The following is a 24,319-nucleotide window of genomic DNA, read 5'->3' as shown; positions in this document are numbered from 1 at the left end:
TATTTGCAGACATACAATTAAAGGAAGCAAAAGCATATGGCTGGCAGCAGCTTGAAAAGCCTGCCAGTCTTGGTTTCGAGAGCAACTGTGCAGTATTGCAGTATTGTCTCATTATCTTTCAGTACAAAACAGACCCCATGTCCTTAAGCTATTTAAAAAACAAACAAACAACAACAACAACAACAACAAAACTTAGGCCCATCTTTTGAAAAAGGATTAAAGTTGTATAAAGTCCTGTCTCAGCAGAACTAAGACCCTGTCTGTCTGGATTGGGGATTTTGAATATTTCCATAGACCTTCTGAAAATCTGGCTTGCTGATGTCCTTAACTGTTTAGGGGGTGGTGCCCAGCATCATTTTTCCCACTACAGAAGATGAATCAAAATCCATGTCTTACTTCTGCAGGTCTGCCTTTAAAATTTTCCCTGAGGAGCTCACAGTAGCAAGTGGAAAATGATAATTGCAGAAAAGTTTAACTAGATCTTCTGCTCCAGAGTTTAGGGCAGGGGCTTCCAGAGGAGAGGGAAGGAAGACTCTACCATAACTCTAAGGTTTAATCCTCAAGAGGAAGGAAGTTTTCAGTGTACTGTGCTCCTTGCATATGCTGTCTTGTTTGATTTGAGTTGCTGCCAGCTGCTGTTTTTAGTCTCCCCTCAGTCCTTCTGCCAGGCTTTCACACTCCCCCTCCTGTGGGCTTTTCTTCTATGGCCTTATATTCATTTTCCTTCTTTCATCTCTTCTCTCATCACATATTCTCATTCCATTATTCTTAAGCATGCTCATTCCTTCTTTTGTTCCTGTCTTCACCTTTATTTTATCTTTGTCTTTCCCTTCTTGTTGTTGCTAGTCTCTTGTCTATCTTGACTTTCATCTTTTATATTACCTGATGGAGAGTGGTTTTGTAGGACCTAGTTTTATGTCATAAAACAGACATTTTAGAGGTCAAAAATAACCAAGGGCCTGTTTTAGGGATCTGAGATCCCAAACAGTTCATTGTTTTTTGGTTCAGGCGCCTTGTTACATCCCAACTTTTTTTTTTTTTGCATGCCTTATGGTCACTGTTTGAGTTGGTAGACTGATTGATTAACAGGCAAAGTATTTACATAGCTACATGCTGAAATAAACTGAAAGTCAGCCTAGTAAACATGCTAGTCGTTTTAGAGAACAGAACCTTGCTGACATGTTAGTAATGGTCTCATAAACCTGATTTTTGAGCTGAAGCAAACCACTCTTTGGAAGTCTAATGTCTCATGTCATGGTATCTTAAACCTCCACTGCTGATTCATGCTAAACAGCCAGAAGGCAGCCTGAAAACAAAGTAAGAGCATCCATTCATTTTTTTGCCATCAGTCTAAGTCAGCTTCCTGCCATTCCTTTAGCAACTCTGTAACGTTGACAAGCCCTGCTCTTTTGGAACCATGCTATCTAGACCTCTGCCTTAACAGTTTGCAGACTGAAGTTTCATGCTTTACTTATACCTGCTGGTACCATTTCTGTATTTAGCAGAAAGAAATGCAAAAAAACTCAATGAGAGAAGTATTTCAGTAAGGATAATATTGAGAAGAGGGTGGGAGGGGAATACCATCCTTAAGAATCAGAGGTTTTAAAGATGGAATATATTCTTCATTGTGTCACAGTTCTCTCTCAAAAAGAAGCCTTGGGAACCTGAGACTTGCTTTAATTTTTTTACTTTTTTTTTTTTGCCTCTTTTTATCTCTTTCCTCCCACTCATGATCTCTGATCTTTGTTAATCTGGATCTGCTCTATATGTTCATAGGGGAAATTTCTTATAGGAAAGAAGAAAGACTGCAAGGACTGAGAAATTATCAAATCTGAGGGAGAACAGGCATTGAGTTATGCCTCAACTGTTCAGAAGCAGTGAGGAGCACTCTCCCACCCCTGCTGCCTGGTTAGTAGGATTTCCACCTGCAATGTGCCCTGTTTGGAAATCTGGTTGAATGTCACCTGGGACTCAACCATGGCCCTTTAACCACAAAATGTGCCTTCCAGTCCAGATTTGGCTTAGATTGGGTGTTGTAAAAAGCACCATATTCAAGCATGTTATTGAGGGAAGGGACAGGAAGGGGAGTCTGCCTTGGTGAATCTTCCTAAGGAGCATTCAGATTTAATGGAGAAAAGAGATTCTGCCACTGCACGGGAAAAGATTTTGGGAAGACAGGAGAGGAATTGAGTAAATACTGACACACGTGACTTTTGTGGGGTGCATTTTAATAACATCTGTCAGTTCTTTTAAAAGTACCCAGCTGGCTGTGGTTTAACTGTACATACCTCCCATACTTATTTCCACACATATGAACATGCCAGTGTGTTTTCACACCTGTTCTTGGACATGGAAACCCAGTAGACTGAGTTTCTTCCTGTGTGCTTTGTTGTCTTAGTGTTCAGGTGGGCATCAGAGCTTCAATTGCACTATTCTGTTCAGGCTTTGTATTGTACTGTATTCTATATAATTTCATCTCTGAAATTGCGCCCACCACTACGATATGTGCTCATAGTGGGTTGTTAGACTGTTCTCACCATGGGATCTGAATGCCTCTTCACTGGAGTCTGTTTGGCTCCTTGTGTGCTGCACCCCATGCTGTGGTAGCAAGCTGCCTGGGTATTACTACATTGTGTTTCTTACTCTGCACCCACCAAAGAGCATGAGTGCTTATCAGGTGTCCTTAATAACATGAATCTGGCATGGCTTTGTTTTCAACTCACTCGTTAGGCTAAAAGAATGTGTTATTTTGAATAAAAAGCAGTTTCACCTGAAAGTAAATGGCCAAATGAAATTTTTAGTCCTGACAATAGAGGCCATTTGCTGTTGATTATTGCCATCATGGCACACTTTAAGTGAGAACAAACATACTAACCTCCTCCAATACACACAGGCCTTTTTTCCTAACAGATTTATTCATTAAGCATATGTTCAAAGACTACAGCTATTACCACTTTTAAATAGAACAATTTTTTCATTGCTTTTCATAGATACAGTGCCATGGTATTATGAAAAACCCATTAACATTCTGGATTTAATTAACTAACATATTCTATTAAAACTGTTCTGCTTCAGCAGTTGTTTCACAATAGGCAGATAAATACTGTATGTTTAAGACTGACCTTCAAATGACAGTCCAAAGTTGCTCCTTGGCAAAGTCTTTAGCAGTTTGAATGCCTTTGTCTTTTCTGTACGTGCCTGAAGAAGTGTCTCTTACCTCTGAGCCCAGAAACGGGGGCTGAGGTGGTAAGGCTGAAAGGCTTGGTTCTCAATTCCTTGCCAAGGCAGCATTCCTGCTGAAATAGGTTAGAAATAAATAAATAAGAATAATCTAACCAATTTTGCAGGCTTTCAGGAAGAAGGATGGCACTCCTGAAAGACACTAAGTGCCTTCCATTTTGTAGGTCTTCTGTGGAAGATAAATACAGAAAGCTTTTGCAGAGCAGGTCATTTTGTTTTGTAGTTTTTGGGCGGGGGCTCGCAAAATGGTTCCTTTAGCACTCTGCACACTGCCTGCTGCTGCCGTGTGCTCGCTGACTCTGGCAGGTTCTGAATGTCCTTGGCAAGGCCTTGTTAGCCTGTGCCATTTTCCATAGGTGAAAGTGCTTGTGCAGCAGCTCTTGGGTGAAGCTTCCTTTGATCTTGAGGCTTTGCTGTGTGTTGCTAAAATGCAATTCATAGTGGAGACATGTATGACTTCGGTGACTCTGTGGCTTTTCAGTTGGTAAGAGCACTTTAAATCTGTAGAGATAAAAGGTCAGTACACAGACAAATATTGTAATTACCCTTCCCCAAAAAGTAGGACTTGATATCTTCTTGATTCATCTCTTGTCTTTTGAGTCCACATTTGGCATGTCTGAAATAGATCACAGCACTTCTACCTGAGCCGCGTGTAAAGCGTATCTCCTTGTCCATTCTGCTTATGATTTTCCCAGGATAATTAATGTCCTCTACAGCATAAAGGACAAAGAGTGTGTTACACATAGTTGAAACTGGAAGTCAAGAGGCGCAAAGAAAAAAAATTGAGTGGAATCTGGCCCCTGTGGAAGAAGACAAGTAGGGTAGGTAGGAAAGTTCAGCAGAGGTCTTTAGGAGCTAAGAATGAGACTTCCAAGGTCATTCAGTACAGGTTTAACTACTTCTTGTAGAAGTCAAGTGTGTATCTCAGTGTGGGAAGAGACTTGGTATAAGGCATTTGGCATCTCCGGTAAATGCAGACGAAGTGTTCTGGATAGCATAGCAGGAAGAAAGCTGTGTGGATGAGAAGTATCACTGGAAAAAATCTTGCTTCCCATTGGCACATACAGTCACCCACACTATGTAAGGAACACTGTATGTATGACATTTGACTGCATGCACTTCCAAATACATTATAAAATTCCTGAAAACACAGATTTAGACAGCTAGCACAGTAGTGTTCCAACATGGGAACAAAGCGGTGGGACATCTTGGACTCCATGAGGACATGTGGCCTTTGTGATGACCTGCATTACAAATGTTAAGAAATCAGGAGCTCCTGAAAAGAGAAATGCTCTAATCAGGGCCTGAGAAAACAATCTTTTGAACCACCCCAATTTGTGTTGCACAAATGAGGTGGTAAAATGAGTTCATGTCTTTTTCATCCTCAGAGCAGTAGATGGTGTGAGACCTTTTATAACTGTAGCAATTGAAGGTTTTAACAGTGTACATTGACAGTTCTGCCTCCTGCAAATACAGCAGACATGCCACCTGCTTCTGTGGAACATCAAATCATATACAAGACCTTTCTGGAGTGATCTTGATCCAAGGGATCTGAGAAAGCATCCACTCTGACTGCTGGTGCACAGAACAAAAAAAAAATCCTAGGCTAGCCGATAGTAACCTTGCTCTGGAGCTGAAAGCAGCAATGCTGTGTTGTTTCAGGATCTGGTTCCAAAACGATGTCTTGACAGCTTTGCTTATCAGCTTGTGGACCTGTTGGTTCATGTCAGCTCTTGCTAGATGACTTGGCATGAGGCTGTGGAGTACAAGACAGTCACCTTCTCAGATCAAGGAAAACCTTGGGATGCAGGCTTCTGTGAGAGGTGTTTCTTTGGATTGTTTTATAAGCCACTGAAGCTCTTGACTGCAGGCAAGTAGTGCAAAAATGCTCCCAGAATAATTGCAAAGCTTATCATCAGCATGTGTTTTTTTTCCTCACCTACTCTGACATAAATCCATAACAACTTGTGCATGTCTGCTTATGTAGCTAGACGAAACATTGTCCTGTGCACATTTCTGTCACTGGGAAGAGGATGAGAAGGCAAACTGTTGGATTCTTTTAGTTAGCTACTTAAACCTTTGTGTATGTGTTGATGAGCACAGTACAGGAACCTTTAAAAACTGGACACAAGAAACCAAGTGAGCTGTTACCTTCCTCTATGTGAACTGTTTGCTTTTGTGTTGTTAGGTGGTCAGAGAGGAGGAGAGGTTGATGGAAATATTATACTTAGCATGCATCTCAGTATGGCCCTAACATGAAGAGCCTGCAGTTACAGAGGTTGCAGAGCACTGATCCGGAGCAACAATGATTGATTGTGTAGCCTTTGCATTTGTGCCCATAATGGAACTGCCCTGGGTGGAAACAGAAAATGAAGTGTGGACATCCTGTTGCCAGGTGTCCAACACCCTTATCTAACCAAGTGCTTATTCTGGTGACTAAATGATAGCATCTGAAAGATATTATTTTTTGAGGAAGCCAAGCAGTGCAAGCATAGCCTTTTTAAATCCATAAAAGAAAGTGAAATGCTTATAGTTGGGATGGTACCCTTGAGGCGTATAAAAGGTTTGTGGCTGAAGATGATTGTTGAGACTAGTCTTGATATAATTCACTCTACTCAGGGAAGAGAATGTCATTGGAATAAATGTTGAATGTGATGGTGGGTCTCCTAGATGTTTTTGCTGATGGCTCCAGGGCGTAAGATTTTAGTCACTTAGTAAAGCAGGCTGTATCCAAATGGACGGCATCAAAATCTTCACATTTGAACTTGGCAGGAGGCCAGCATATCACCCATCTGCTTCAGGGTGCAAGCTCTCTCATTTCCCAGAGGAGAAAACAGATGTAAAACATACAGGTCAGCAGGCTAGGAAGTTGCTCAAGAGAAATTAGAAGCACGCAATGGTATTTGCATTGCAGCTGCGGAAGTTCTTTACTTGCAAAAAAGAAATATGGTTTATTTGAGTAATACAAGTGTGCTAATGCCAATATAAACGATAGTATTAATATTAAATACTTTCAAAAGTGCATGAAACTAGAATGCACTTTCTGTTTAATCTTCTAATTGACTCTGCTATTGCAGAGGCTGTTTGACTGGTTTTAAATTAAAGTAGCTGTTTTTTGATTATGCAGTCAGGCGCTTTTACTCATATCCTGTTGTTAATGGCTGAAGGTACAAAAGCGATCATTTGGGTTTGAGCAGGGAGAGTTAGTTATTCTATCTCAGGAAGAGAATTAAACTCTGGACATCTAAATCTGCCTCTTTGTTGCCCTTTTGACAATTCTCCCTAGCTATGTTCCTGTGCAAGGTCGATCCATAAGCAGTCAAAGCAACAGCTCTTGAACTACAGAATTGCCGAGCTGCTTTGTGGGTGTCAGTTTTCCCTGTTAAATGGAGTTTGCAGGCTGGGAATGATCTGGGGCAACCAACTCAGCTGAAAGTCAACTTGTGGTCTGTTTATAAAAGCTCAAGGCACCCCCAGAATTACTGCCAGGCACTTGAAATACTTTCCCCAAAGAAAACAGTATAACCAAGAAATATATTCTTTATATTAAAAAGGGGAATGCAGTTAACTGTTAAGCAGTAATGAGAAGGACCTTCTGCAATGGGTTTAATAGGAAAGGAGGAAAAAGCCTTGTACAAAAACAAAAGAAGCTTTGAATAGAGCCCTGATTGAAAGATGGCAAATGCTAATTATGTGTGGGTGTGATGGAAGTTAATATTCGCTGCCTCTGCCCGCTGAGGGTCTGCATTCACTTTTCAAGAGCTGTAATTTGACACTGTATTTAATATTTTAATTGTTTTGAACCAAACACTGCTCTAGGGGCCCTAGCTGCCATGAGAAATAGCATATTCTTGAACTTGACAGGTTTCCCAGGAGAAAAGGAAAAAGGACAGTGCTTAACAACACATCCTTTGTTTAAGACCTGTAAGCATTAGTAGATCTGTTAAGAATAAACCTCGTGTGTATTTGATTTAATAGTGGAACTATGATTTATATGGGGACAGTGGCATAACTAACCTTCCACTGGAAACTCAGAGCATCTCCCATGTTATTAGTGGAAGCATTGCAGTTTATAACTAATATTGGAGGAGAACGAGACCTGAGCAGATGGTACAGTAACTATCGTATACTTTGCCTTTGGTTCCTTTATCTGACACTCTTATTGCTTCTGATGGCTCCTACTGTTTTGTCCGTGCTGAACTGGGAGGCCTGTCTTTCTCGAGCAAACAGCCTGATGATTTTGCTTTCCTCTCACTCCCGTGTAAGCAGGGCTTGCACCTGAGCTAGCCTTCTCAGCCAAGGGTGTTGTGAGCTGCCATGTTCTTGCAGCTCTTTCATGTGAATTATTACAGACTAGAAATTGGATGAGATGATCAAGTAAGTTACTTGCTCATACTCAATGGGCTAGGGCTATTAAGCAGTCAGTAGCACTGTGCAGGACTCTGTCTTGAGCAGCTGGTTTCTCCAAGGAAGGAAGAGTTTGGCAGCTGCTCAAATGAGGTCTCTGAGTCTCACCCTTTAGCGCAGCAAAGTCATTGGTGGCAGGCTGCATCCTTCAACGATGTTTTCATAGACCAGAGTCCTGTCACATAAAATTGTGCTTTCCAAACTCTTTTGATTATTTGGAACAACAAGCTGACAGAGGTAAGGAACTTGGAGAATGGTTATGAATTTTGCTTTTTCTCTTTCCTGTATTTCCTTTCCCACCAGTTATCACATTTTTTTGTGATCTATTTCTTGAGCCTCTTGGGGGGGGGGGGAAGGGAGGGAAGAGACCTGATATAGGAAGGCACGTTAAAACAATTTCACTAAAATCTTCTTGGAATGGATTTTGATTTTGCACTTCAGACCTGTAGAGAACAAGCACACTTTCAAGCAAGTAAACTTGCACTGGAAGAATTTCTGAGAAATGGGGCCAAACATTAGCTAAGAACAGATTCCTTCTCACAAGGAAAAATCAGGCTCACTTTCTGAAGTGCTAATTCTGCCTTATAAAACAATTCTTATCTAGTTCTTAACAAGCCTCTAGTTTTTCTACTGAATATAAGCAGTAGCATTAGTTTAAGAATTAGTCTGAAAATTAATCCTGGTTTAGTCTGCAAGTCAGTTTCAGAGGTGTATTTTTGGAATAGTTGAATAAACTGGGAAGCTTCTGGGCATTTTCTCTTTTTTAATGACTTAAGAACTGAAGTGTCCAAAAATCTAATTAGAGAAAAATTACTACCTTCATAATTTAATTAAATGTATATTTCTGTTCAACTGTACAGTCCAATGTAATAGAGACCTGTGCCTGCTATAACCTTGATAAAACAAGTTTCCCACCACAGATAGCAGGGTCCCTTCTTTACATTAGAATTTAGCAGATGGCAGGAAATGTTGACTCCTGTTGTAGCTCCCATGAAAATCAAGCAAAGGAAAAGGACTAACGTTTTCTCTTCATATTATTCTGTTTGAAAAAGGATTGCAGTTGATGGATAGTTCCACTGCAGCAAATCAGCTAAAGATGGCCTTAGGAACTGGGGTCTATCCAGAAGGTATTGTCACTTGTCATTGTGACACTTCCCTGTGGCAGCCAGGCAATTACTACACAGTGCCTGTTGGACTGTTGAAAAAGTCACAGCATCTTGAAAACTCTGAAGTCGGAGAAAAGGGGAGGAATCTCAAGGGCTGGTCTGAAGCCTGAAACTTGTGGAACAAATCAGCAGTGACCAGTTGGGAATCAGATGAGGTCTGCAATCTGTTTGCTGGCCGGTCTCTTCTTGTAGAAGAAGAAGAGGGGGAGGCAATTTGTCTTGCAATCTGATATTTCTCTTCTCCATCCCTCTCTAGCAGCTTGCAGGCTTGCTCTTATATGTGACCCTGCTGTGTCATAATAATGGTCCTGGGTGAACATGAACATTTTTTCTGACTTCACCTCTTTTTCTCTCCTCCCACCCATCCCAGATGAAGTGGCAGGTGGACTGAGTGGGAGCAGTGTGAAAATGAATGCAGAGAAAATGTGTGACTCAGCAGTTCAGCAGGGAGCTTCTGAGTGGAAAGGCAACTATTCTCCTCACACACTCTGGTATCAGGCTCCTGTTCCTTCAGAGATGAGAATAGGCCATTTATGGATGGAGTTTTGCAGCCCACCAGCAGGGAAAAGGGCTGCATATTCTTTTTAGCAGAACTTATCTTAAGTAGAGAGGAAAGTTATCTCTCTAAGTTGGTTAAATAAGGTTACCAGTAAAAGAGGAGAGGTATTGGACCAGAAATACATAGACCTCAGGTTGGTGCCTGGTTTGATCGTTATTTTTTCTGCATGACTTTCCAGCTTCCTTTTTTTTTCTTTTGATGTATCTGTCCATTCTGGTAGTTGGTTTGGCTTAAGCAGTGTCCAGGTTCCACCAGCTGACCTTGAAAAGTATAAATCTCAGTGCTCTTTCTGGCTTGTAGAAGGCACACGTTTCCCTCTCTGTGCTTCTGTTTAAACAAACTTCAGAGAACATTTGCCTTTCTCAGAATGAAGGCTGGCTTTAGGTGCACTAATTGCCACTCACAGGCAAGCAGGTGCAAAGGAAAACTAATGCTCAGTGTGGGTTGTCCTCTATCTTATCAGGGGTAAATTAATCTTTTTTTTTTTCAGCTAATAGTAGGGAGGGGCATTGCAGTGTCTAACTAAGCATTTTGGTAATGATACAAATGAAAATTGAGATATTTTATTATCGGTTTTATTCTTAAGAAAGGACTGAAGAAGATTTTTCTCTGTAAACTAAGCAACAGGAGGTAGGCGCTTTTTATCTGTGATCATACTTACCAAAACCTCAGTTTCAGAGCTGTAGTTTGCATTGTTGTCACTGAAGTTTCCATCAACTTCTGTTCCAGAGTTTGATCTTTCAAAGAACAGATGAACTCTTTGCTTTCAGCTCATGCAGATGATATGTGCACACACGTGTACGCATACAGGTACCTATAAGGTGCATGTGGGATTGTTTTTCTTTTCAGCTCTTCATCTGGATACTTTCAGGGTCTACATGCTCTCTCAATCAGTGTTTTATTCAGATATTTGGAAAAGGTAAAGTATGGGACTGTTGGAAACAGTAATCAAGTAGAATAGTAGTTTGTACTGTATCATAATTGGGAAGGTATAAAAAAAATAATAATGGAAGAGCCAGAGATAGAGATGCATTCTTATTATAACTGTGTGTGGAACTAGCATTCCCACTGCTTTCAACACAGCTCATTAGATCTTGAGTGTAATTTTTAATGTAACTTGTCAGATGAGTTAGGAATGTAGAGAACATGAAGAAAAAACAGCCTTTCCCTCATGAGGAATTGTACCCATCAGTAAGGACATCAGTAAGTTATGACATAGCTTCTGCCATTGTATTTAGTTCATGAATATCTCAGATTGGCTGGTTGTAAAGATCAGTAAAAGTTTGAGTTGTAGGTTAGTGACTCACTGGTTGGTTTCCTGTGGGGAGAGGAATTCAAGTCCACAAGTTGTTTGCAATGCAAATATGGCAGATCCCCTTCCTTATACCCACTTCCTCCCATACCACTTCAGTGCAAAAGGAAAATCCTCGTGATCTAGAAGCTAGTTATTCTGTTTCCTTCGTTCTCATACTGCAAGGTGTCGCAAGCAAAAGAGAATGCTTCCTAAGGCCATCTCTTTGTACTAGTACTACATGTATAGTTCTATTCCTTGAGTAGAGAAGCTGTCTTTTCACACTCCAGCAGCACAAGCTGCCTCATGTTTGTGTATTCCCTGAGGCAGCTCATCCATGTTGGGTGTGTCTTGACAGCATCTGGACTTCACTGAAACCGATGTCTAATGACTTGCAGATTTAATGGGTTCCTTACTGGCTAGGTGAAGTACCAAACCAGGGTTATGTCCTGCATATGCAATTTCAATGCATGTGAAAACAAGCTTTGCAGACCCCTATCAGTAGCATACGTTCAGTTAATGTTCTCTAATCAATGGCAGACCTTCCTAGCAATTAGATGGAAATCTGAGACAGTGATTTCAATAGAGAGTTGCATTTTGATACCCGAAGATGTAGAGGCTATATATGGATTTAGGTCTGTGATGTAAAGTGTTTGTAATTTTGCTGGATGTTAAGTATTGCTGTCATGTTCATAGTTAGCAATGCTTCCTAACTCTGGTCCCACACTTCAGTGTAAATTCTTGTCAAGTACAGTCATCATGGAGACGTAAACAGGTTGACAAAGGTATATATCTTCCTCACACCTAGCACAAACATGGGACAGTGTTGCTGAGCTGCTGCAATCTGCTGGCTGCTGCAGCTTGAGAGCTGGTGATATAGGCGAGGCCCATTTCTCCTTTCTACCTTGTGCATCTGGCAGGTAGTTTCACAGAGCTCATGGTTTGCCAACCTGTGCTACACTGCCCCAAGCTACTTCTGCTCATTACTGCCACAAGGACAGCACGCACAGTAAGAAGCATGGAGTGGATGTTCTTGTTTTTTCTTGCTGTTGTCTGTCCTGTGTTTCCTATTTGTTAGGAAATACAGTGAGGATACATGGTTGAGGGGATTGTTTTTTTTCCTGTGATGGTTCTAAATATGAATCAATTGAGTTACAGAGCTGCTGCTGCCTTGTCCACAGTGGCATTCAATTGGTTTATGGTGTATTTGTTACTGCAAGGCATTGTCATCATACTTCCATTACTACAGTGCCATTTAGTGTTCCAGCTAAGTCTGGTACTCCAAGTGTGTGGCTTTCTTCCTAGAGTGTGTATATATTCTTGTTTCATTCTTCTGCCCTGTCTGTACCCATATGCAGAGTCAAAAAACAAGCAAACAACAACAAAAAAAGAGAGGTAAAGGGGGTTTAGAAATAGATATATTCTGAGTTATGGAAGCCTACTGTTACCTTGTGAGGGGATGAAGAAGTTCCCCTGTATAGATCATTCCTTAGCAAATTGTTGTGTCATTTATTTTTGGCAACTTGGTCTGGTGGCTGTGTTTAGGGAAAGAATACGGGATGGGTGTATCGCTAGTTTGATTCAGAAAGTTATTTTTCCCTGAACAGCAAGGATGATGGTCAAGTTCACAGTGCTATTTTGAAATTCCAATTTGCTTTAACAAGGAGTATGCCTGATACAGATATCAGAGCCCTTTTAGTTCTTCCTCCAAAGGGTTTTTCTAGCAATTCCTTTTTCTTAGCCCTGTGTCGAAGGAGAAGTACTGGTGGAACTTGAATTTCTGTATCATGGGACAGGGTTTCAGGAGGCTATCATGTGGATGTTACATTTCACTGTCAGTCAAATCGCTCAGAGGTGAGGCATAACTGACTCCTTCTGGATGTAGTTGTTCTTATCATCTCTCTCAAGACCTTCCCACTGACCTTGACATGAAAACTTTTACCAATGTCTCACTCGTGAGACATGTAATTTGTGCACTGAAAGAAACCCCAACCCCATTATTGCAAGCAATACATGAATATAGGGTTGTAATATGAAGTTTGAATGATGACTGAAGTATTGTCTAACATAGACATAGTTAAATCAATACAAAATCCTAGATGGGCATCACTACGTTTGTTAAAATCTAATATTCTGGGATTTGGAATACTAAATTTTAGTGGACTTGTATTAATCTAACAAATTCTTTGTATATCCAAGACATGATTCTTAATATATACATTTACACATATGAATTCTGACAGTTTTCAAGTATTTGAGTTCTTGACCTAGTGCCACTGTTGATTTTTACTGTAACAGTGAAAACACCTGTTGATAGCAGCTGAACAGAAGCAATTCAGCATAGCAGGAATCTGTGGTTCTTAGGTCAATAGAGCAGATCTCTACCTCATGCAGTAAAAAATTAACTGATAGTAGAAGTAGTCTATTGTCCTTCACATAGGGCAGAAGAAGAACTTGACTCCTACAATTGTACATCTGTTGCTAGACAACACTGGAATACTGGGAATTGGGATTCTTGGCTCTGGAGAGGCATAGATCCCCATGGTTACGGACCCAGCACTCCCCTAACTTTGACGTCTTTGTTCCAGAAGGTGTGTGGTTAAGTGCCCTTAACATCGTCATCTGGAGTCAGGGTTCTGCTTCCAGCTTAGAAATGACTGGCCTTGTAAAATCTCAGGCTGTTACAGATAAGAAATGAAGACATTCTATTTACCTGCTGCATAACAAGGTAAACGAGCTTTTGGTCAGTTAAAAAAGAAGTAGTCTGAAATATGAAATATGAGTTTATGAGAACTAGTTGAAAGCTGAACTTGACATCTGTATTCTCTGGTTCCTTGCTTTGGTTGTCTTCCCGAAGATATTTTAGTTGTGGTTTGCACATATTTTATCTGGAGCTTCAGGAAGGTGCATCCAACAAAGGCCATCACTAGGATTTGGAATGACAGTGAAAGACTCTTCAGCCATTCTAAGGGACTGAAGTACATTATTTAATGCAGATGGAGGAAAAGTGGGACTTAAAAAAAAAAAAAAAAAAAAAAAAGTGGGACATGCTTAGTGAAAATGGGTTAGAGACTCGAGGAAGTCATAATAAACTATGTAAATAGACATTCTTGTAGGTTTATCTCAGCCACATGTGAATGCCTTTTGCATGGATGGCAAAAATAATTTCAGACATCAAGATTATGTCCTGGCTAAATTTCAACTTCCTGTTCCAAAACACATAGCATAAGCATTCCACAAAAAGAGCAGGAGAAAAAAAAATAGGCAAATAGTAACAGGGGGTTTCCCTTTGTCCTAATCTAGATCCAATGAGATATGAAGCAGTCTGAAGAGTTGGAAACTTTCAAATTTAACTCATTGTGGAATATGAAAATGAAGGCCAACATTGAAAGTATTAATTATAATGCAGCCTTAACTATAGACATGACTGCTGTGTCATCCTCATGGAAATCTTTGCATCCAGTTCTATGTAGCACAGTATCAGGGGTCAGATGTTAAGCATGTGGCCAGTGTCTCTGGACATGAAGGACAGCTTTTGGGCTGTGTGTGTTTCTTGGAGGGTGGGGTTGTCATGGGCTGTGCACTACTGTCTGGAGCCTGAAGGGCAGAGAGGCAGAGTTCCCATGACCTCTTCAGCTGTATTTCAGAAATTGTCTGCTTTTTATTAACAAGTGCTATTTTTCAAACTGTTTTCTTCCAGCAGTAAGGATGCATAGATGGAAGTGAAAGGAAACTTACTATTGAGAAATACAGGCTGGTTAACGTTTCTGATACTACCTTTTTAATTCCATATTTTCTGCACATTTTATTGCTGTATGATTAATATGAAAATGGCATACATACCTGGGTGTATGTCTCTCTAGATGTGTGTTCTTAGTGTTTCCTGAGAAATACCTGTACAATGACAATGAAAATAGCTACCTAGATCCACTTAGAGCCAGCATACCCTGCTGGGGCTACTCCCTCTCACAAATTGAGTGGAAATATCTTGAATATAAGAAACAAATAACCTGAACTTTACTGAAAGTACTAGGTAGTACCTTGCAGGTGCTCCTTTTTGATTCATCTCTGGGTCTCCCCAGTCACTGCATGTTGATGATCCTCTTGCTGTTGAGCAGCTGTGGGAATGGAGAGCGTTGTAGGAAGCCACCAACATTTCCCAAATGCCTTGTTTTCTTATGGAGGCATGTCCTAAGGTCCGTTTCGGCAAGGGGAGGAAAGACTATGGAGTAGTAGGAAATTAACAGCTCATGTTCCTGCCCACTCTCACGATTTTGTGTTCTAGAAATCAGAATGCCAGATTTCCATTAATCCTTATTGTACAGATGACCAGATCCTCAGATGATACATGAATCCAATGTTTCTTTCGCCTATTTAGAGCTGTGGCTAGTTTCTGGATGCTTATCCGACACAGGGTTACTATTCCAAGACTTGTAGAGAAATATCTGATGAAGAGAGCATTCTATAGAAACCTGACCTTGACCAACCACAGAAGTGCCAACAATGTGGCTTTTACCTGAGGCACACAGAGCCAATTTAGGGTTAAGAATAGTGTTGTACATAGAGCAGCCTTGGGATTTTCCTCGTGTGGAAAGGTGTAAATCAGGATGATTTACAGTGGATAGGTCTGATCTTTTACTCCTTTTATCTTGTAAATTAATTAATGTCTATGCATACTGTGTTCAAAAAGCTGCTACTGAGGGACTTACCACTCCAGTGCATATTTCTATTGAATGGAATAACATTATAATGTTATTAAAATAGCTCTTAAGTACAAATTCATCCACAAAGTAAGTTTTTAGACTTAGCCTTTGCCATAGAACACTCAGCCAAAAATCCAGAAATCTATAATCAAATTAGACAAAACAGACAAATAGGTGGAGAGGAAGAAACTGAGGCAGGGAGGGACAAAATGGATTCTCTGCCATCATGCAGCTGGAGCTAGGAAGTAGCACAGATGGTTCCTTTAAAAAAAAAAAAAAGTAAAAACAAAAAGGTACAGCGATGTAAATGAGAATGCATTAACAACAAAGCCCAGAATCTGCACCTCCGGAAAGAAAGGGAAAATAATTTATCCGCCCACACTCACTTTTTTCTGACGAAGGCAGGTGAATACAGCTGCACTAATAGAGTGTGACGCTCGCAATCCTGAGCCGCACTTACTGATGCAGAACTGAGAGGTAACCATCGTCTTTAGGAAAACAATAGTTCTTGCAGCCTCCGCAGTGGCTGCAGGGTTATGTGCTATTCATTCCCTGCACATGTCATTTTCATGTGAAGGTCTTTCCAATCCAGCTGCGATGGAGTCCATGGATGAAGCTGAAGGACAACAAGGACAGCTGAACAGGAAAGAGCAGTCCCTGAAAGCCTCCCAGAAAACAGCATTGCTTGGTTGGGCTGCCTGGTGGAATGGATTCATGACTGGAGACAACATGTATCTGTTTGTCCTCTCACAGATACTGGTAAGGAAGCTTGTCATCAGTTTGAAATGCTGGGACCCTTCTCTCAAGCTTTCTTGTCTTGTGAGGATTCCTCCTCAATAGTGGTGGACATAGCAGTGGATAGAGCTGCAATCACCTCCCACAGCCTTGCTTTGCAAACAGCCTTTGCCTTTGGATGTCCCAAATTCCCATCCCATTCCCTGCCCCTTTGAAAATGCCTCCTTTGTAAAATGGCCAATCTCACAACTGATCAGTTTTCTGCCGCTAATATGTTTGGGGGTAAATAACGATCTTATTAAAAAGTGAACTGGTAAATATACCCTTTAAGGTTCATTCCAGTGTGTCCTTTGTGCTAGGAAGTGAGGGTATACCCCTTTGTGAGAGTGCTAAATGTAACATCATTGTTTTTGTCATTTTATGTTAACTGTGGTGAGTGTAGCAACCTTGTGATTCAAATGAAATGCTTCAATATGTGTGTGTATATATTTTTATAGGGATAAGTATGTGAACATGGCTATTTGTGAGAGCTTTGCATAGTTTGAGGTAGACGTTTTAATAACACCAAGTTCATTGAATTCCAGTTTTGATTTAAAAGTGATAATGCTGAAAGCTCAGAAATCAGAGGGATCTCTTCTCTTTTGATACACAGACTACTGTGGGCAATCACTTTGCTAGTATAGATCAGAGTAAGCTTGCTGAACTCACCGATAAGCATCTAGTTCATGCTTGCTGAGCATTTAGCCCTCAGTCTTCTTATTGTTGTTAAGCTACAGCATAGAAAATATCTGACTTCTGAAAGCAAAAGTGGTGATCAACATAAAATCAATGAGAACTAAATTAGTTAATTATGCTGTCTTGAAATGAAAATGAATGTTTGTATAATGAGGGATACTCATTATGTATTTTCTGATCGATTGCACAGCTTCTCTGCATGATGCTGTGGTACAGCACTTATGGGACCATCCCAGTAGCTCAGAATGCCTTTGACCTACTGTCTTACCTGCTTACCCCATTTGAACGATTTTTGTCAGATCAGGGGGAGGTAAGTCCCTGTGCTCTTCTCTCTGACCATATGGTTGATGTCAGTACCTTTGGATGATGTTTCCAATATCTCTTTAGACTACATGTATGATACACATGTACTCAGATTAATGTTGTGACTACTGCATTGTGTGTATGTTCTGAAAAGCATTTTCTGAAAGCACTTTAATATTTTATTTTCAAGAAACAGGGCTAAATTTTTGTTTATGATGTTACATCAGCTCAGTGGATTTTCTTATAATGTACAAATGATTGCAAATGAAACAAAGCAATGAGAAGTCAGCCCTATAAGGCTTAGCTGACATAAAAGAAGAGCTGGAACTTCATTTACTAGAATTGATGAGAACTTAAATTTCGGAAGAATGAATGAAACTGCATAAAGGGTGCAGATCACAAGATACTCTGTCACAAAATTCTGTTTTTTTGAGTGTTTAGAGCATATCTGGATGTGGTACAAGTATTTCAGGTGTACTGGGAGTATGGATACAATTATATCTTCAAAGCTACCTCAGTAAAATTGCTTAACTTCTCACCATGACATAATGACACATATACTGGTATGATTCATTTGATTAATTACTGGGGTAATTATACCCAGTGCAGATTCTGCTAGCATGGACAGAACCTTAATTAAATGGTGAGCAGCTACTTTCAAAAATCAGGTGAAATATAATTGTTATCAGAATGTTTAGATTCATTGTACATGATCTTTGTAAAGGAGGCCAAGAAGTACAAACAGGAAATCTGAGTCAGTGCCTCTTGTGGTTGAAGTACAGAGGAGACTGTTTTCTGTGTTCCCTTAACAGTGTTTGAGCTGCATGTCACCTGTTCTTTTCTTTATTTGAAAGAAGCACTTTCTCTTTGTCCTTGCTTGGTTGGATTTATTATGATGCATAATCAAAGCTCTTCATAGAGCATTGCCTGTATCTTATTTGCAGTGGGCCTATCATTAACAAATTGTTCCTTACAAAATTGTTGATTTATAGGACTTTAACTGAAAATAAATGTTCTGTGAGTTCAGTGTGGAGGAAAGTGATTCCTAGAATGCACCACAGGAACACCCCGAGTATGACTCTGTGCAGATGTTCATGCATATCTTTGAGAACTGTTTATTATAGCACTATCTACAGTATAAATTTATACTTGAGAACAGTAAAGGCAAAGAAATTTGACATTTAAATAAAACTCTTAACTCTGAATTTCTTTCTAGCATTTTGCACATATTGCTGAGAATGAGGCTGGACTCTGAACTACTTAAATATGACTCGGGCATTAAAATGAATTTCACTGCAAGTACTGCGAATGAACCTGATGACATTCAACAGAATGCATGGAAAATGCAGGAGAGTCCTCTGTGGCTGTGTTTTTAGTAAGGACCTACAAACACAGGAACAGTACTAAACTTAATTCAGAGCCTTCTGCCAAGAGATTAAATTAGGCTGACTGTGGCAATGAAACTTGGGTCCAGCTTGCAAAATTCAATAGTGGATCCAGATCTCAATTTTGGAAATATTTATGGGTAGGAAGCAGATTTAATCTTTCAGCAACAGCCTTCACAGTAGAATCTGCCTTTCAGACCTTCACAGATAGTTTCAGTCTTCTCCAAAGCCTGGCAGTTTTCTGGTGGTGGTGGTAGCTTTTCCACAAACAAGAGTAGGGTATGACTAATCCACATGGAAAATCCAAGAATGGATGCATACTCTCTGCCAAAAAACATGTATGCAGAGACTATACTGTGCTCTGAAGTACTTCATAATTATTATCAATTCTGTTGTATTGCAGGACCTGACTAGAATTGGGAGTGTTGTGGTATCATATATCCTGCTGTCTTTAGCATCTCTAGGACTGCTACTTGTAGCATCTCTGGTAAGTACAGTACTGCACAAACTGTGTTTGTGCGCTTTCTTCAGCAGGTTTTTGAAAGATGTCTAATTTACCCTAAGCTATTGACATTACGCCTAGGATGATTTTAAAACCACATCTGGGCAATTTCTATGTAACTTTTGGCATGACTTACATAGAGAAATCATGACTACACTTATCCTTAATCCATTTCTTGATGAATTGTCGATTACACTGATGGTTTTTATTCTTTTCGTCCTCAGATGGGCAAAATGTTTTCACTTAGAATAGAAGGGATGTGGCCCAGTAAAGGAACCATCTCAAATTGCTGCCTTATGACTTGACCACAGAGCATCTGTTGTCTGAGGTGGCAGAAAGAGCTGTTGCAGAGCACCAGGGCACTTGCAGGTGCAATACCCTTGTAGATACAGGCCAAGGCCCCAGCTGCAAAACAATATTAGTGGCATGACTACAATTAATCTAGTTAACTGTCAGCCACTGGGGAGCAGGAGCACTATGTTGTGTTTCTGTGTGACTGTGTAATTGGCATAAAGGTGTGCACTAGATGGGAAAGCTAGGGAGAAATCTCTCACTTCAGGAGTTTTAATTGAGTAGGGCATTTCTTGCCCCTCTATGTTGTTTTGTTAAAGTGGGGGGTGCAGGTAGAACATGGCCTCCTATCACTATAGCATCTTCAGGCAGCTCAGGAAGCTGAAGCTATGCTGAGTACATGCAGTTTAAGTGATGTGCAATGTAATGAAGTGTATCATAGAATCACAAGGACTATTGGTTGGATGGGACCTCTGGAGTTTGCTAATCCAACATCTGGTTGAAGCAGGGCTATTGCCAATACTTGATACAGTCAGACAAGCATTATTCTACACAGGTTTTGAAAACCTCCAGGGAAGGAGATGTACCACCTCTCAAGGTACCCGTGCCTTAACAATATGGCACGCTTGGGGAGGAAGATTTTCCTAATGTCTGATCTGAATTTCCCAAACTGCAGCTTGTGGCCCCTGTCCCTTGTGGTATCAGCTGTATGAAGGGTCTGGCTGCATCAGCTCCATACCTGCCATTGAAGTAGTTCCAGGCTTTCATTGCATCACCCTTGGCTGCCTCTTTGCCAGACTGAAAATGCTCAATTCTCTCCACTTTTTTCAAAGATCATGTGCTCTACACCCCTGACCTTTTTGTAACCCTACACTGGGCCTGCTCCAGTTTGTTCATATCTATTTAAAACTGGAGGACCTAAAACTGGACATGCTATTTAATCAATGTGCAGCTGCACCAGTGCCAAGGTGAGTGGGCTAATACCTGCTTTAATCTGCTGGCCATGCTCTTCCTGATGTCACCTTGTATGAAGTTTGTCACATTATATTCCATGGTGAAGTTCACTCAGAGGCAGCACAGTGGCAAAATCTTATGTTTACTGTGTAAGATGATATACTTTTAAAAACCGTTCTCAAGGCAAAGTAGTTAGTGTTAATGTCTGCATTACGGTGATCATTGATGTAGGCAAGGAAGTTAGCCTGGCTTATGTAATGTTCTGCTTTTTTGATGCTGCTGTTCCTTATCCAGATGTTTATTTTTTGAGGACAAAAATTCGTCTTGTGATTTTGTGACTGTAAATAGTAATGAAGAAAAATGAGACATCTGAGGGTTTTGATGAACTGTGTGTATTCCAGCAAAACATTCTGAGCTGGAAATCAGAATAGCAGGGGTGTGATATCTCTGTATATCCAGCCTATTTGTTGTGGATGGAAACATTTTATTGTCAAACTATTCTTAGGATACAAAGTAACTTCAAACAAGAGTTTTGTTCCCAAAAATCCTGATCTCACTCAGTTTTAACTGCTTTGAATCTATAGCATTGCCTTGCAAATGAACATTTTTACCAGTGTAAATGAGAACTGATTGGGCTCATTAAGTGTTAGTTAAAACTTCTGTACAGAAGCAGTTTTATAACAGCTTCTCTGTAGTTGAGTTTGCTGTGTTTTGTGATCATATGGTCTGCACTAACGGACTGGTCCTAGGTGGATTAAGGCACAAATGTCACTGTGACAGCCTGTTCTCTGGACAATTCACAGAGCACCAGACCATAAGTAATGTCCTGTGCAGAGCAATGGTCTATCTCTCCCAGTACCTTTTTTTTTTTTTTCTTTTTTTTTTTTTTTTCTTTTTTTATTGACAGTGGCATTAGGAGTGGGTGCTTAGAGAGCATATGAGCTTGGTCCATTTCTACTTGTCACCTTACTTCTCATCACTGGTCACGCTGATTTGCAATTTGTAAACATCGGTTTCTACCAGTATTTAGGGAATCAGATTTAAAATAATCATTAGTAAGACACTGGCAATACCACAGGGATGGAGCTAAGCAGGATTTCTAGAATCCTAGCCTGATGGACAACAGACAGCTGCATGAAGGCAGTTTTCTTTATTTTCCTTCTGTCTCAGTGCCATGATTTTACCCTGCTGGGCAGCTGAACTCCACCACAACTACTCTCTCATTCCACCTCCTCAAAGGAAAAGGGGGAGAAAATATGATGGAAAAGACTTATTGTTGAGATAAGGACAGGGAGATCACTCACAAGTTACTGTCACAGGCAGAACAGGCTCAGCATAGGGAGATTAATATAATTGCCTCTTACTAACAGGCTAGAACAGTGAGAAACTAAAAGCAAACTAAAACCACTTCTCCTCTGCCCCATTCACTCTTTTCTACCTGTGCAGTGCAGGGGAATGAGGCTGCGGTCAATCCCTAATGCTTTTTCTCTGCAGCTCCTTCATCCTCACTTTGCCCCTGTTCCACGCAGGATTCCTCCCATAGGATGCCGTCCTTCCTGCACTGACCCTGTGGGGGCTTCCCACAGGCAGCAGCTCTTCAAGAACTGCTCCCACACGGCTCCATACCACGGGGTCCATCCCCCAGGAGCAAACTGCTCCAGCACCGGTACCCCACGGGTGGCAGCTCCCCCCAGACTCCCTGCTCCTGTGTGGGCTCCTCTCCACGAGCTGCAGCTCCGGCCCAGGGCCTGCTCCTGCGGGGGCTCTCCATGGGCCGCAGCCTCCTCCAGGCCACATCCACCTGCTCCACCGGGGGCTCCTCCATGGTCTGCAGCGTGGAGGTCTGCTCCATGTGGGACCCATGGGCTGCAGGGGGACAGCCTGCTCCACCAGGGGCCTCTACACAGGCCACAGGGGAACTGCTGCTGTGTGCCTGGAGCACCTCCTGTCCTCCTGCTGCACAGGCCTTGAGGGCTGTGGGGTTGTTTCTCACTCCTCTCTCTCAACTGCTGTTGCACATTAGGTTCGCCCCCCCCAGCCCCCTTCTTAGAACTTCTCTCACAGAGGTGCAAACAGCATCGCTCACTGGCTCAGCTCTGGGTAGCAGTGATTTCCTTTGGAGCTGACAAGAGGAGGCTCTGAACTGACATAGGGCAGCTGCTGGACTCTGCTAACAGAGGCCATACCTACAGACCCCTGCCACCAAACCCTTGCCGTGTGAACCCAGTACACTCAGATCTTTTTTTCATTCCCTCTGGATTTTAAGTGATGTGATGCCCAGAAAGGACTTCGTGCATAGAAAGGGATGCTTTACATTGAGGAGCGCCATTATAATGAAATCTTTCTTCACCAAATGTACCCTTGTTTCTTTATAGATGGACTTGATACGTCAGTCCCATGCCAACACGTATACAAGATGGCATGTCAGTTTAAACAGCCTGTGCATATTTTATTTAGCAACTGTGGTAACTTACACTAATATTTTGGTAGTTCGCTGGGGAAGGGAGAAGAAACACTTACTTATATAGCTACTTCACTGCCTTATTGTAGAGTAATAACTATTGGGCCACCAAATAGTGCTGAGGAAATGATAGTCAATTGGGTTTTCAGAAGTGATACAAAGAGAACTGGGGCCCTGTCTTGCCTTGTCTGTGTACGTGCTAAAATATAGCTCACTCCTGTATCAGGGAATTTGTGACTGCGATACAAGTTGAACAAATTTCTCAGGAGGGCAGACCTCAGCTATGGTTTGAGGTGCATTTCAGAGAATGCCCAGATACCAGTACACATTAGGAAGCAAGCGATCACATAAGAGGCTGAGTAGTGTGTTTGAGGTTTGTGGTAGCGATTCTGTTGGTTTCTGCCTTATACAATGGTGTGTTAAGGTTCCAGCTGCTGCAGAGGACCAACATAGCACTGTCTAGTCCTCCTGAACAGGTTTTTAGAGTAATGACAGTACTATCCAGCAGTATCAAGTTGCTGAGCTGATGTACTTTGCATTGTGAACCGCTTGGATATCACAGTCTCATGGTATGTGTAAGAATCATGGCTAGTACTGGGGGATGGCCAAACTCCAGAAGTCATCTTGGGGAATGAAAATGGAATCAGATCTTAAAGCTTCTCACTTGCCACCCAGCAGGCCAAGCGTGAAGGACAGATTTGGCCCCAAATTTGTATAGAATATAAGTCTAGCAAGCATGTTTCTGTTTGCTTTTGTAATTGCTGTGTATCCTGATTAACTGAAACAACATTTTGATTGAAATAACTGTCAACTGAATACTGCTGCTTTGTGAGAATCTAACATTCTCTAAAACTGGCTGTGGACAGAAATGAAAACTTGCTTCACTTTTCATTCTCTAGGCTTAGAGAAAGAAGAGTACATGACACACACAAGAAAATTGTTGTTTAAAATCCTGCACAAGCTAACATGTTTTCATAGCCTAGGAAGACAAATTTGACCTTTTTATTTGCATGTTTTCTAAATTCAACTACCCATTTAAAAGCTATATAAGGAAAAAGAAAAATATTAACTTCAAAAAATGCAACCTACTCTTCTTAGTCTCAGAAGGCTGCATGGCTGTACAAGACACTTTGTGTAATCCTAGCCTGAGTGACACTGCTCCTAGTTCAATGCTAGGGACAAAGCTGGCATGAAGTTTCAGATACTGGAATTCAGAGATGGACTTCTAATTTTTATGGCCCATGTGTAGAATTAAACAGCCCACTGATAATATCTCAAAATCATCTAGTCTGGCACAGCACCAATGCAAAACAATATGATATTTTTTTTAGGTTTATGCTATTTCAATCCCTTCATTAATGCAAAATATTCAACTTTAATATTGCATACGTCCTAGAACTGTGCAAGATTTATTATTTAGTGATTATGTCATGCTTTGTAACCTAATTGTCTGATTTTAAACAGGCTTCACCACTGGCCAAAAAATGATGATATAGGCATTCTGAGTCTCAAAATGAGGTGCATTAAAACTCAAGGTCTCTAAAAATGATTGGTTTATATATGAATTTAGGCTATGGTGTCAGGTTA

General features: G+C 40.9%; 1 protein-coding gene across 5 annotated transcripts in view; it reads left to right on the top strand.

Moving 5' to 3' along the window:
* PTPN5 (protein tyrosine phosphatase non-receptor type 5) overlaps positions 1 to 24,319 on the top strand; it is an 82,728-nt gene that overhangs the window by 31,389 nt on the left and 27,020 nt on the right. For 4 of the 5 annotated variants that reach the window (XM_032189509.1, XM_032189505.1, XM_032189507.1 and 1 more), the window contains 3 exons: positions 15,959 to 16,125; positions 17,027 to 17,146; positions 18,928 to 19,011. In XM_032189509.1, coding sequence (XP_032045400.1) covers positions 15,964 to 16,125; positions 17,027 to 17,146; positions 18,928 to 19,011 — 366 coding nt within the window. In that variant the 5' untranslated portion in view covers positions 15,959 to 15,963. Of the gene's footprint in view, positions 1 to 15,943; positions 16,126 to 17,026; positions 17,147 to 18,927; positions 19,012 to 24,319 lie in introns of all 5 variants that reach the window. The other variant, XM_032189508.1, reaches the window with a different exon arrangement.

This window comes from Aythya fuligula, chromosome 5, assembly GCF_009819795.1.
Source record: "Aythya fuligula isolate bAytFul2 chromosome 5, bAytFul2.pri, whole genome shotgun sequence".
Classification (NCBI taxonomy): domain Eukaryota; kingdom Metazoa; phylum Chordata; class Aves; order Anseriformes; family Anatidae; genus Aythya; species Aythya fuligula.
Note: the sequence above shows the minus strand (reverse complement) of the source record. Positions and strands in the feature narration are given on the sequence as shown.